Source organism: Lissotriton helveticus, chromosome 10 (assembly GCF_964261635.1).
Source record: "Lissotriton helveticus chromosome 10, aLisHel1.1, whole genome shotgun sequence".
NCBI lineage: Eukaryota > Metazoa > Chordata > Amphibia > Caudata > Salamandridae > Lissotriton > Lissotriton helveticus.
In genome coordinates, this window is record NC_136071.1 from 695,283,218 (window position 1) to 695,299,030 (window position 15,813).

General features: G+C 42.7%; 1 protein-coding gene across 4 annotated transcripts in view; it reads left to right on the forward strand.

Annotated features, from left to right (window-relative positions):
- The window catches only part of DPP6 (dipeptidyl peptidase like 6), a 2,254,101-nt gene that overhangs the window by 1,981,159 nt on the left and 257,129 nt on the right, over positions 1 to 15,813 (forward strand). For all 4 annotated transcript variants that reach the window (XM_078663245.1, XM_078663244.1, XM_078663246.1 and 1 more), the window contains exon 16: positions 14,906 to 15,024. In XM_078663245.1, the coding sequence (XP_078519371.1) occupies positions 14,906 to 15,024 (119 nt within the window). The remainder of the gene's footprint in view (positions 1 to 14,905; positions 15,025 to 15,813) is intronic.

Sequence of the window (15,813 nt, forward strand, 5' to 3'; positions counted from 1 at the left end):
ACATTGGGTTATCTTATTACATTTAATTAGTGGTAATTTCCAATTGGTAGGAGATGAGAATATCATGTTTAATATCCAAGAAATTGTAATAAAAATACTTTTTTTTGAGTTACAATTTGTAAAAATGTCAATTTTAGAATGTTGCCATTTTCCTGCCCTATTTGGTGACTGCAGCCTGTTTCTGGGTCACATGACTGGTTTTAGTTGGCATTTAGACTTTTGTTTATTCCTGCCAGACAGCCACATAGTAGAGGGATTAGGTGTTTCTGGATGGATCATCAACTGGCAGGATTGGGTTCACAGAGCTGGGCACATCCCCATTTGCATTTGATTAAGTTATGCCCTGCCTTCATGCAAAGGACTTATCCCCACTGCATTGTTAATGCAACCAGCTTGGATCCAGGATAGTGGAGGCAGGAAACTTAAAGAAGTTCATAAGGAATTCTCTAGAAACGTCTCCTACTTCAAAGTGGGCACCAGGTATAAATAGTGGACCCTCAGACCTAACTCACCAGTAAACTCAGAAGGCTGCCCTGCTGCACTGCTTCTTGAGGCATGCCCTGCTTGTTGAGAAGGAAGACTGGACTTGCACCTTTTTTTCCAGGCTTAAGTGACTACAAGGGTCAGCTAACTGACCACCTGTTCGGAGCCACAAGGACATAATAAGCTCCAGAGGCAACTTGCATCTGTCCAGCTGACCTGCTGCCTGGACCTGCCTGAGCCCTGTTGGCCTCTGCTGGAGTGAGCTAGTGAACCCCTCCCCCCTTTGGTGTGGCATGAGTTGTGCTCCCCTCCAAAAAAAATGAGGAATACTGAAGTTTTGGGCTTTTCGCAACAGTGAATTGGCTTGTTCATGCGAAGATCTTGTAGCCTGTGCCACCCGCAAATGTGAAGCTCCATTGAAGTTAACTCTACATGCCACAACAACTGCGAGTGATGACCAGCAAAGCGAGTTCTGCACTTCGTGCTACATCATCCACCATCCTTGGTGACTGCCAATGAGATCCTCCAATAAGGACCATCTGTGATGCCCAACTGGATCTTCATGCTACATCGATGACGGTCTGCAATGCCTGACCTGCTTTTTGCGCTACAGAAATGACAATCTGTGATGCTCTCCTTGCTCCGTATGGCTCCTTCCCCCATGAACTGAACTCTTTATACTACACTGTGAAGGTAACTCTTTCAGAGGGGCAAAGATGGTCCCTGCATCCGGCCCACACTCCATTGCTGTCAGCCTCAACTTGTGACTTTCACCCAGTATCGCACAACCAGATTGCTGAAAGTGGGGCTTTGTGCTTTAAGGTGCTATTTGTACCTAAATCTTTAAAATTGAATTGCATATCTCTGGTTTTACTGATTGGATTTTTGTCGTTTTGGTGTCAAATTATTTATTAAATCTTGATCTGTTTTTCTAAATTGGTGTGGGATTTTTTGTTGTGTTTTAGCTTTATTACTGTTTCAAGTACTGCGTAGATATATGAAGCTGATGAAGATAGTATTAGGTTCACTTTTCTGCAGAGACCTCCATACAATAAGTGCGGCTTATCATTTCCACTGCAGTGCACTGCCAACTACATGTAAACAAAACTAATATAGCACCATACATCCTGCTACACTGTTTGTGTTTAAAAACTGCATTATGCAATTAAATTACCTGAAACTCCTACATGAAAGCTGTGCAGGAACATGTACAAGGAGTATAGTCTGAGCAAGCCTAAAAGCAGGTGTGCTGTACACTTGATTAACAAATGAGCTATTGCTGGAGGGATGGAGGGACAAATATTTATAATAGGGGTTCTTCAGGTCAGCAACAAAATTGTCTGTTTTTCCATGGTCTGATAGAGCATTGGTGCTACTGATTATTACTAGGGTGTGCTAATTTAAGGGGACCATGTGTCACTGAGGAAGAGAGGGCAGGTACCCACTCTGTCTCATATTTACCATTTTAACAGGAACTTATTTTTTAGTAGAACTGCCCCTCTGCCGTACTGAAGCCACTGTAGGCAATCACCATATTGTCTCACCACAATGTTTAACAAGAGGATGAGCAACTGAAAAAATTGCCTAAACATGCGCTTTTTTTTAGCAAGGAAGATTAAGCACAAGACAGGCAATACAACATTTTGCTTAGTCCACTGCAAACCCTGCACCAGAGCTTAAGAGTGCTAATTTATTTTGAGGGCTATGACTACTGTTACTAATTTTAAGTTCCAGAACGAAAGGGGGAAATAATCTAAGTACATCAGGAACAGGATCATGGTGATGGACAGGTAATAGCATGGGCTGTGTAGAGAGGAGAGATGTAAACATGGAGGAGGGAAATGGCAGAGCGAGAGGTTTAGAGGAAAGAGAGGTGTGACTGGAAAATGTATAGCAAAGGGGCAGGTGCAGAGGAGATTGGACATGTAGAAGACAAGATAGGAGGCATGAAAAAGCTGGCATGCATGGATGGCTTATTTGTGAAAGTAAAAGATGAAGGAAAAATAATTTAAAATGAATTAATAAATCACCCAATACAGTGCCGAACTTTTGTTGTGAGGCATCACTAAATATTCTGTTCACCCATTGGAGATACCCATTCCCATGTCTTCATTAATGTTGGGGTTGTTCTCTCCCCTAATCCATCTTGGTAATGATGTTACTTTTGCCACTGGCAGTAATACATTTCCAACCATCTCTCCAGTGTGAATGAGCTGTGTAAATGTTTGTGAATACCCAAAACCACAATGCTTTGTAGGGGTTCACCAACTTTCTATGACAACAAAGTTTGAACATTTGCTGCCTGTCAATGGCAGTCGATTACACAATGGTGGTGTAATTTTAAAATGTTTACTTATGTTAATTCTAGTTTTGTGGATTACTCTGGAAATCATGCCATTTGGCACCTATGTTAAAAAAAAAAGAATACACGTGGCTTTGTGAAGCAGGTCCTCTTTGTTTTTTTTTTTAAATACTGTCTTTCGACGCATGTCAAGATTCTGAGGGTGAGGACAACAGTAATGATTTGTAATGTGTAACACAGCTTTAGAAGTGATCTAGCATTCAGTAGACTATCTATGCTTCTTTTCCCACTGTTTGCAAATATGGATAGGATTAGATATAATATTGTTATGAAGTGTTTCTGTTGAGGATGTTTAATAAATCTACTTTGCACTGTGGACTAGTTATCAATGGTTCTCTTCCACAAGTACATTGCTTTGCACTCCTGCTGTAGCGCCAATGGCCCATTGGCTTTATAAACCACTAATCTCCTAACACTACATTTGGGATAATACTCTTGGGCCTCCGATGGATCTTGTTCTGTGCAGAGAGAGGTTCAACCTAGGGAATCCACTCCAGTTATCCAATGAGGACCAGGAATTGGGTAACTGACCTACAAACTCATAATTTGATTCATACATATAACTCTCAGAACCAGGCTATTCAAGTACCGCATTATCACAGCTCGACCAAATCTCCTAAAGAAATTCTGTTGAAATAGGTCCATGCAAACCGATAATTCAGTTAAAGCGATGCAGAATGACAGCATTAGTATTTGCTGTCTAGAGATCTCTCTATTAAAATTCCCATCCCTCATTAATAACTCAAGTGGACTGCACAATCAATTACTTGAGATGAATCATGGAGAGACGGAAACAGGATTTAGTTGACATTAGGTTTTTCTCAGTAAATTCAGAGCAGTAAATACATCCATATCAGGCATTTAATATTTAAGAAGATGAAGGATAATCACATTAATCTCTTTTATTGCAATTAATTACCAAAGCTCTGGGAAAGTTCAGGAAGGGACCTGAACCATAACAGCTCAAAGGTACTCCACATGTGGGACAGACGTCCGGGAATAGCTCACACAGCATATGCATCAGCCAAGGAGGAAGCCGGTCCAAAAGGAAGTTCCAAGAATGTGTCACCCAATCCACAGAATGATGATGCTTTGTTCTTTCCGTCCCATCAATGTATCATATAATCCTCAAGATCCGGGGTGACACCTCCTGGGTCACCTCATCTGGTCAGACCACTCAGTCCATTGGTCAGTTTGTATAGGGCGATTGTCATGCAGTATAAAGAAGACACATATAGAGAAAAGGTGGTGATCATCATGTAAGTGGTCGAACCATCCAGTGTATTTAATTTTCAAACAATAGTACTTTTGCAAAAGCACATGAGTGAGCTCGAGAGAACAGTTTCCCAAGCAATGAAAATGTTGTGAACAGTCCTAGTATGCAATGGGAACTCTCCCAATGAGACATAGTTTCCCTTCACATTGTAAGTTTTACAGAGCCTTCCATGAGATCAGAATCAAGCAAAGTGAGGAAAAGCAGGCCTAGATTGAATTCAGCTCATGAAATACAGAATATGTAATGATGAAAATATACATTTCTTCTAGAATCTTTTGAGACCTTATCTATTTCGTTTATACTTATCTGTACTCATAAAGCATTTCGGTTTAGTTGTAAATAGCATGTGAATCGATTACATATTACAGCATTTTCAAAGAACCAAGGTGTAAAATTATTTCAAAACAAACTATTAATTTGTTTTTAGTGATTCATATTAGTACATATATGAAGATAATTCCCTAAGGTTTCAGAGCAAATGGCTTTATTATAAACGTGCAGCACCTTCTTCTCCTTTCTCACTTGGTGCACAATTTCACAAATGCAAAATACGGAGTTTATTATTAAAACCTTTCAATATCACACATAAATATCTCTAAATCATATTAGACTTAATTAAATTATTTACACACATCATTATTTTTTATAAGAATGGTTAGAAACCTTATAACACTTAAATATATCACATTTACCCTTTGATTGTTACACCTTAGATTAGCAACTGAAACAAGTTACAATGAACCTATATTATTTAATGTATGTTTCCATCTACCATACACTTTACCTGCATGCTTCTACGATGCAGTAACTAAGGGCCAGATGTAGGTAATTCCGATTTACCTACTCTTAAATACCGAATCATACCGAATCGGTATTTAAGAGTAGGAAAATAGGAAGCAGGCAGATGTAGGTAATCTTCATTTTGCAATTACCGAATCGGTAAGATTCGGTATTTACCAATTCGGTAAATACCAAATCGGTATTTCCCATTGATTCCTACGGGCCTTGAAGCCCATAAGAATCAGTGGGAAATACCGATTCGGTATTTACCGAATCGGTAAATACTGAATCCTGGCAGGGGGAACGGGGTGTCACTTTGACACCCTGTAGCACCCCAATTGCAGGCTTGTGTGCCATGTGGCACACATACATGCCCTAAGGGCATGTCTGTGTGTCCCATGGCATAGGTGTACATGCACAGATGTGCATGTACACTGGAATTCGGTATTTTACCACCCAATAGGATTGGGTGGTAAAATAAGAACTCCTAAGGGCCTGTGGCACTGCAAACTGTGCCACCTACATATGGATTTACAGAATCGGTATATTTACCGATTTGGAAAAATACCGAAGTGGTAAATTTACCGATTCGGTAAATATACCGATTCTGTAAATTCTGAGCCACCTACATGTCAAAAGCCAAATACCGGTCGGTAACGGCCGAAATCGGCCGTTACCGACCGGTATTTGGCTACCTACATCTGGCCCTAAATCTTCTAATTGATTTGTTTCTCATGATTCTTCAATGTATAGTTAGCACAATTGGTGCACGTTTGTAATTTTCCGCTCAGATATGTCATAATCGTTTTTTTGTGTCAGCTAAAGGGATTCAGCAGTTTATCTGCTTCATCACTCCACTCCTTTGAAGACCCACTGGCATCTGATATTCTTGTCACATTTAACTCTGTTCCTCACAACTGTCAGATCCTCAGTCATTATGGTACAATGTCAATTTTCAAACGTAAAAATGGAAAATTGCTGTTTTGATTTTTCGACAGTACACAATGGTTTATCTCTGTAGGGTCTGGCGATTCCACTGTGTGGTAAATTGCAGCGGTATTGTGGAGCTCTTCAGCGCTGGTAAAGAAAAAGCAGTTGGATTATGTTGACTTTTCTACCCACACTCGTTTGTTAAGACTTCTGTTTGCTGAATGCAGAGGCCCTCTGGGTAAACGAGAGAGCAATCATCACACCATAGGTAGATAGAGGAGCGTGCACTATGGGAAGACACTAACATCACAATCCCATCTTTTCTTTTGAAAATTGTCTCCTCATCATGAGGAGGGCTAAAATTAATCTGCTTTAAAACTCAATCGTATATTTGATCTTTTTGCCTGTATGCACTATAATCTTATGACTTAATCAACGCTGCTCAGGCGGAACCTAATGCATTCTTTAATTATTTATAACAAACATCTCGGCACTGAGGCCCCAGGTGGTTCCATCCTTTGATCTTCTTTTATTCTTTAGGATAGCATGAATGGAAGGGCCTTCTGTGCACTGGAAGGAGCCCAAATTATTCCACCACTGAACTCAGGTGCTCATGTAACACTAATCTGACTATACCTAGGGGCGGGTGAATGTCTTATTGTTCTCCCTCACGTAATGTGCGAGTTTTAAAACAAAATATGCAGAATGACTCATATTATGGAAAATGCTCTTGATTAGTATCTTGGAGGAAATTGTATTCAAGGGATACCTTACGCGAAAATAATATGCGAAGACATATCTTGCTTTTAAAAGTCATATGAGATATTGATGGGAGAGTAGTTCGAGCACATAATAAACTTGTCTTCCCAGCACATATCAGTTTTATAGTTCCTGCAAGACATTTTCTAATTGAACCTCTCTTCCTTGAGAGAAAATGACGTCAAAAAATATGAATAAAAACAAGGAAAACCTTTTTTTGAGAACATTAGACAATATTACGCTTGCATAATAAAACTGTTGCCAAGATGTAATTATGCCAATTGTTAGAGTTCTTAATGATACTTTTAGCATCAACAGATATGCCTCATTCACAAACTGGTGTTTAAGTAGACGGGTGGTTCTCAAAACTTATATGTGAGTTATATGTTATTATCAAGGCTTTATTCATAACACATTGCTTATAGCTACATGGCACCCTACCCGTGGGACACCTAGGGGAGACTGTAGGGGTCCTGCATATTCAAACATAATGTAGATCCTCACTCCATAGTGCTCCTAGCACAAAAGGCAATTTTGTGAAGCACTTTACTACAATGAGGGAAGTGAAACTGGCAATCTATCTATCCATAGGGCATATAACACATCTTTTATAAGGACCCTCTTTAGAAGTACCTGACTCCCCTCCCCGAGACACCTAGGGGAGACCCTGGGGGCACCTAATATGCCACAGTATTGTAGTTTAGCAATGTGTAAGTGCCACTACCACCAAAGTCAAGTTTAGACACAATGTACATTTAAAAGCAGTTCTGCAACACAGGATTGCTTTTGACCTCAGGCTCTCAGCAGTGCACACATGCAAGTGCAGAAAGAGCTGCTGGCCTCTAAACTGCGATGCCCTTGTATATACTAGGCCTTAAAGATAGTTTTAATCCCCCTGCCCTGTTATGTACTAGGGACTTATAGGGTAGTTCATGCCAATCATAGGGGTACCCAAAACCTATAGTCTACGCTAATGTGTGTATATGTATTTTCACCATAGCACTGACCCTGGACCTGATTAGCCAGAGCGCAGGGAAAGTCAGAGTCAGTTACCACCAGTACCAGTCAGCAAAAAATGGGGGGTGCCCAGGGCACAGGATGACTTTCCAACAGAACTAGTAAATCAGGGCTCAGAATTGATTTGTTTTTAGCTTGCAAAAAGCCAAGGTCAATAAGTTGGCAGGTGCTTGCTGGGCATGTATGTGTGCTGTGGGACAGCCCGAGTGATCCAGTCAGACTCCTAAGCATTTGTGGGAGGTCATTTTCTCAATTCTATCCCTCTGCTAAACCATGCTCCACTTTTCATTATCTTGAGGCTAGAGATCATAACATTTGTCTTTGCAACGTTAATCGTTATCTTCACAGTACTTGTCCATGGAGTCAAAAAGTCTCTGAAGTCCAATTTATGTCTTATTAAGAAGCATTGTATCATCGGCATACTGCAGCGTATGTATTTTGTGATCTGCTCTCCTGGGTCGAAATGCCCTTGCTTCTTCCAAATGTTCTTTTAAATCAGCAAGGTATAGACTGAATAGTAGAGGTGCTAGTGTGAATCCTTGTTTCAGTCCCTTGTTGGTTTGAACTTTTGTGAATCTGTACCAGCCGAAGTTCACCTTTGCTTTTCCCCAGGTGTCTGTGTATATTGATATTATTGGCTCTAAACCGGGGGGTGGAATGCTCCCAGGGCCGGCTTTAGTGCTGGTGGTGCCTGCTGAGAGAATGTTTGTTTGTGCCCCCCAATGACCTCCTTCACTCTTAATCCCTCAGAACCACCCTTTAACAGTGCTCCTCAAGTCACTTTTACCACTCTCTCTCACATGCATTTCTTTTGTTTTATAGTGCCACTCTTATAAATTGTTGCATACTAATAACCATAATTCCCAACCATCATGACAGCTCTACTTCTGTCACTTACCTGTTACAGTGGGTCGCAGCTTTGAGGCTTTAACTTGCTACCGAATATCTGGCATTCATGGCCCCATGACCATGCCTGGGCTGCAAGTGCTGTGTCTGCTCAGCGCTGACCATTTCTTACCCTTTTATCTGCCCACAAGTATCCCTCAGTAAGGCACCCCAAGGACCTTGTCCAGGCATTTATCTCAAGAGTCCCTGCCGTAAGGCATCCTAAGGATCGTGTTCGGGCAATTGACAGTTTACGTCCTTATGTGAAGATTCTCTCTCAGCGAGGAAGCTGGGAATTGATTTTCCCAGATGCCTTTTAGGCTGTGCTTGAGACCCTGCCCTTCCTTCTTGATTGGGCCCTTTGAACCCAACTTCCCACTCACGCACTGGCCTCTATCATTGGCGCAAGAGTGTGCCCTATTGATGTGGTGCCCTTTTGTCTACCGCCCACGAGGGGGATTAGCCACCCTCCCTCAAGGGTCGGCTGTGCCTCCCGGTCAGCGGTAATGCCCAGCTGAGGCTGGGTCTGCATGGGATTTCAGCATGGGGTCTGGCCAAAGGCCATGTGAAAGGGTGGTTCTTTGCAACAGATAAGTATGCAAATATCATCAAAAATATAGGAAAATCACAGAAAAAACGTTAGGGTTTCTTCTACCTTAACACACTCAAAAATGCTTAAAAACGTAACAATTCAATCAAAAACCACAGTGAACGTATAATTAGTGTTACAAACTAAAACTGGCAAAAACTTACATTTCCCATATATGGTTAGCCCCAGAAACCATACCTAACACATCCATACCAGTCTGTGTCATGCCCTGGTTTCGAAATAGCCATACAAGTTGTATTTGCTTGCACAAATTTACATGGGAATCATTTAATAAGGCAGTGCATAGTCTACAAATCTTACATGATTGAGCCTCTTGTGGAGCACAGTTGGACACCCATGAATCACCACTCCAAGATGGTCACCTCATTTCCTAAAGGGTTTGAGCTATCAACATTGAGCAATTAATTTCCAAGTGGCTATTTTCTCTGATTTTTCAGCACCCCTAAGTACCTAATGTTACTACTCATTGCTCTTGCTTTTCTATGGGCTAATGTGGGTTGGGCCATTCATCTTTGACATGCTAAGGCTGCTGGTCCTACCCATTAGGTTAAGCCAATGGGACAGCGTCTGACCCAGCTGTCTTTACTTCTTTGGCTCACTCATCTCCAAAGCACTTGAATTGGATCAATTGCCCTGACACTGGGAGATTCACAGCACGCTCCGACGCTGACAACTTATGTGCTTTAAGCACAGAGGGACCAGTGTACACCTATTAATATGCATCTAACGTATAAGTATCACACCTAGTGTGACGGGTGTGGTCGCACAACTGGGGGGTGGGGGTTTGGCCTTCGGCTGGCACTGCACCAACCCAGTACCATTACAGGTTGGACCCTTAAGGGACAACAAGAGGGAAAGTATATTTATTGCCCCAGCATACACAAGGTTGCATACGTAGGGCGCGGCATCCGATCTCGCTAGGAAAGCCCTCCATACAACTTCGATCCGGAGTACTTTCCTAGCGAATTGCGCTGTGCGAGTCCGACCGAACGAGTACAATGCAGCTGTATGCTGACAGACTTGGTTCGCTCGGGTTCCCATTGAACTCTATGGGAGCCTGTATACCAATGCATACACAGGCTCCCATAGCAAAAAGGGGGTGGATGGGGAAAAGCGTACACACTATGGTGGGCACACCATGTTGCCCACCACACTGCATGTTTTGATCGGGGGGAGCCATACCCCCCCCCCCCCCGTGACCGATTCGGAAGGCTCCAAGTGAAGGGGGAGCCTGCCCTTGCCCCTGAAGTCCCATTCTGACAGCTGTTTCATTTAGCTGAGATGGAGTCAATCCAGCTGTCTGAATCGTGCATCATACTTGCTCATTTGGAAGCTGGATCCATTGTGCAGCACGATTCTGCTCCAGATGAGTCGGACGGACAGATTCGGGTTCGGAAACGATTCGGTCAGCGCGGACGACATTTTTGCATCGTATTTGGTCGTTTGGAATGAGGGACAATTGAGATGGACACAGGTGCTCTGAATCGGATTTGGTCATTTTGGATCCCGTCAGGAGCCCTTCCGACCGAAATCGGAATGGAGCCCTAAGTGTTTATGTATAATATAATATAATACACTGCATGAACAAGGGAGGTACCATTGCATTACCCTGATGAAAGCCCCAGACCTAATTAGGCATTAGAGTAGGGCTGAAACATGTTGGTATGACATAGGGTCATAGGACTATTGAATCCTAAATGCACACAACTACTATATATTTTTGACCTTCCCCGACTACTCCACTAATAAAGGGATACCTTGGAGAAGCTGAGGGATTTTGAATCTCTAGTTAAGACCCCTGGTCTTTTCTCTGTAAGAGCTCCCTGTAAGATGGTTGAGCCCAACCTGCCCTTTAGGAGTCAGGGTGAACCCAATGATGAAGCATGACACTACTAGGCTGTGTGAGAGTTATTTAAAGAAAATAAATGTTTTCCTCCCCGCAATAAATAGCGCAGAGCCATGATAGAGAACATAGATCCCTCCTTTCCCTTCCTTTTTGTCTCTCTTCTCTCTCTCTCTCTTTCTAGAATGTATTACACCCATACACTAGGAGGGATACTTATAAGTTTGATGCATAATGTATTAAGGAGGACGTAACCCCTGAACACCTTTCAATTGAGCAAGGACCTCACTACCTTTGGATCTAATTTGTATCAACCTATTAATAGGCAAGAACTGGCCAATAGATGCTGGAGGTTCTAAATTGGTTACATTTTATGTGAGGGTCAAACCAATTGGGATCAAACCACCTCAGCTGGTTTTCTTTAAAGTACTCTTCAAGGCCTGAGCTGTTCCCATTTCACTTGTCTCATTACAAGTCAAAGGTCTTACATTGTGGAAATCCAACACCCATTATTAAACATAGGGGTCTCTAGGTGGCAGAGGTAGGTACCTTTTTCCAAATAGGGACCCTGGCTTCTAGTCAGTGTAAGGGGATACACACTCTAGATAACCCCTGCTCACCCCCTGCATGAGTAGACAGGTTTTTCCCAAAGGCAATCTGAAAAGTATTTGTACTCAAAACACACAGTAATACAATGATAACACCCCAAATGGTCACCACACAGTTTAGAAAAATAAAATATCTTTATCTAAACTAGACAAGACCAAAGCAACAAAAATCCAACATATGTGTAATAAGAATATGACTTTTCAATGGTTTCAAGTAACTGGGTCCATAGAGAACTATGGATGCGTGACTCTACACAAAGTACCTGTAGATGCATCAAAATTCACGAGGCCAAAACAGCTAAAGAAATGAGAAGCGTCAACAAACAAAGCGAGGTGTCAGTTCCTAAGTCCTTGGGGGGCGATGCAACAGTTCTGCTGCACGCAGGAGAAGTGATGCGTCGAATTTGGACTGTAGAGGGAAGTCATGCGTTGACTCCAAGACAGCTCTGGACCGCGGGTGATGCGCCAGGAAAACTGCGGCACATTTGCGATGCGTGGAAATCCAGGATGCGTTGACGATTGATGCAGCGACAACAAGCGGTGGTGCCTCAGTTTCTTCTGCCGCGACCCCACGATACATCAGTTCATGCAGCCACGACATGAGCTGCATCGGTTTGGCAGCGGTGAGACGATGCGTGGAGATTCTTCTCGCACGGCGGTGCTGCGTCAGGGAAAAACAGACATAAGAAAAACGATGAGTTGATTTCTTCAGTTCTGTAGGTTTATTCTATCCCCCAACAGCAGGTACAACTTCCAGAGGCCCAGAACTGGAAAAGGCACCTCCTGGCCTGTCAGAAATCTCAGCATCTGAGTTCAGTGGATCATGGGGTGAAGTCTTTGTGTCCTTGAGACTTCAGAACAGGAGACCAGCACACACAGGCCATTGGAGATTCTTCTACAAGCAGCTTCACAGAATAGTTCCAGTTTTTGTCCTTTTTTTCGCAGAAACAGCAACTGCATGCCAAGCACACAGCAAAGGGGCAGTGCTCCTCCTTACAGCTCTTCAGCTCTTAACCTTGGCAAAGGTTTCTCTTGATTCCAGAAGTGATCTAATTCGCTGGGGTTTAAGTTCCACTACTTATACCCCATTTTGTCTTTGTTCTCTTTGTGGCAAGGGTCTCTGAGCCCAGTCCAACCCGTTCTGTCCTCACCGGTGCAGTATGGCCACAGGAGGTGGAGAAAGCATTGTGCAGGGGCAACAGGCCCTATTCAGGTGCAAGGAAAACTCCTCCCACTTAACTAAATGCAGCCAAGGTCTATTCAGCTCAGCTCTGTGTCATCCAGCCAAGAAGGGCCAGGCACACCTCAACCCCCCAGTGAATATCTACAGTGAAAGCACATCCCCAGTCCCTGTCACTCCAAAACCAGACAGTCAATCCACAAACAGGCAGAGGCACACAGAATGGTTAAACAAGAAACAGACTACTTTTCTAAAAGTGGCATTTCCGGAGGGATCAGAATGTGTTGGATTTATAATCTAACACCTTCCATACTGTTGCACATACTGGAGTTGGATTAGTAAAATATACTATTCCAACATCCAGCGCCTCCCCCAGAGCAAGTCATTACGACTTGTGGAGTAGTTCCATGCGTTATTACAGAGCGGTCGCTGTAATGACCAGCTGTAATTGCCTGCAGGGAAAAAATAATGCGTAGTAAGGTGGCCTATTCGTATACTTGTAGTATACACTTGGGGCCAGATGCATCAAGCTAAATTGCGATTTCAAACGCTGAAATTCGCAACATTTTAGTGTTTGAGATCTCAATTTTGCTGTGTGCTATGTAGGTGAGTTTAAACCTACTCGCAAAATAAGGAATCGCAATTTGCTATGTTAGTAGGCATTGCAAATTGCGATGTTGTCATAAGGAATCGCAAATTACCACCAACTTCAAGTTGGTGGTATTTCGCGATTTCCTAAAAAACAGCACTTTTTTGCTTTTTTCAAAGTGCCATGTGGCACACATATAGGCCCATAGGGCATGTATGTGCGCCACATGTGCACACATGCACATTTCAGGGGTGCAACAAGGTGTCCTTTTGGAACCCTGCACCCTTGAAATTGCGTGCACAATTTGCGAGTACCTATTGGGTACTCTTAATTCATGCACGCAATTCCCATTCATTCCTATGGTCCTCTTGGTCCATAGAAATGAATGGGAAGCAATTCCTTAATTGCGACTCGCAATTAAGGAATGCGTAGGAATCGCCAAAAATTTGCAGATTCCTACATACATTGCATTTTGTGTCTCTATATAGCGAGTTGGTAAAATTCGCTATTATAGACTCGCAAAATGTAATGTTGATACATCTGGCCCTATGTTCTCTATTACATCATTCTGTGCCCCAGATTGGAGAGTTACATGGTAAAACTGTGTTTTCCCCCTGTCTGAGGTGTAAAACTCTCCATGAATTCAGCAAGGTTTTTCCTGGCAAAAATGATGTAGGGAAAAACATAGGTAATATCTATACATCTTTGTATGCTGATTTGGATATAGACTACTACTTCCGCCCAAATCGGATTACCACCACATTTATATTGTGGTAGAAAGGTGATCAGGAAGGTACGGGATAAGTGTTGATGTTCACAGGCTTTGCGTGGAAATAACCAGGTTCTATTGGCCCATTCCCTTAAGGGACATGTTAAGGATTTTGGGAGCCCTGGACCAATCAAATGTTTGAGGCCCCTGTTCAGAACAGCTTTCAGTTTATGATCCAATGTCAGCTTTTTCATGCCCTCTTTGGCCAATCACTGACACTGCACAGGCAGACTGGTCCACATTCTAAATGTATTTCTATCTAATATTCAAGGAAAGTGATGCGTGTTTTCAATGTTATAATGTTGTAGCAGATAACTAAAATAGTTTATGTGACCCTCTGTCATTTCCTATATGGAAAGTCCTGTTTTGATCTAAAAATAACTGTTTTTTAAGCATGTTGTACCATGTTGAAAAACACATTTCTCTGCAAAATATCCGTAATAGACACACACTGCCAGTATTACAAATAAATTACATAAAAAGGGTATTTAAAACAATCTATATTTAAGGATCATTCATGGTCATCAGGGCATGGCTGTGTGGATAACAGAGCCTAATCTATCAAGGGGGGCCCTGGACGAGGAACCCACTTTGCCCCTGCCTTAAAACGTCTCTTATTCCCTTGTTGTCCTCAGACAGTCCCCAGCGATTGCAATCAGCTAGATGCGTGCTATAGAAACGTTGCCATCCCAACGACTATTTTATTTCAGAAGAAATAGCATTTCAAGGCTAAATCTGCCACTCTTTGCTATATTGTTAATATGTTGGTTTGCTTCTTATTCAAACAAAATGGTCTCCATTTTCTTTGTTTCAGTGCGAACACAAACGGGACCTTCAACAGGCAATGCCTTTCCTGCGATTTGATTGAAAACTGCAGTTATGTCAGCGCATTATTCAGTCGAGGCCAGGACTTCTTTGTGCTGACCTGCAAGGGTAAGTTGCTGTATGCTCCTGCAGTGCTGTAGCATCCTTTATTAAATTATTTAAAGGTTGGCACAATGGTTTTACAATTGAAATACAGATGTGTGTGCGCACGGTAGCGCTAAATATGAGCTGCTTTTCACAATAAGAACAGTTAATTACACTTATGGAAAGCAGTTGTGGCCTTGTTCCTTGGCATTGATAATCTCGATGTGGGCACATACCCCAGAATCAGGATTTTAAAAACCCATTCGCAAATTGTGCCTACTGTGGTGCGGGGTTTTGAACGCACAATTTTCGCCAGGTAAAACTTAGCAAAAATTGCTAGTGCTAATAGCACATATACTGATTTGACGCAACACACACTTGGGAATAATTCAATCTATTAGTGCATAAAATCCCTATTCCAAGGTATGAAAAATGGAATGGGATCAGTTTTACTCAATCGTTAAATACTGAGTGTCACATTTAACCCCTTCACTGCGGCGGCCGTGTGGCGGGCGCATGCTGGTGACAGAACCGCTCCGTCACCAGCCGCGGTTGCGCTGTGCTCATGACGGAGCGGTTCCGTCACGGCCTCGCCCGCTCAGTGGAACACTCAGCACAGGCGCGCCAAGCGGGCCGTGACGGAACCGCTCCGCCATCAGCACAGCGCGACCGCAGCTGATGACGGAGTGGTTCCGTCACCAGCAGGGGAGGGGTTAATTTAAAAAATCACGCATCGGAGCAAGCCACCTTGTTGCACTCTGTGATAGGCGAAGAGCAGGAAAGCATAGTACTTAACATTATATTGTGCCTGTG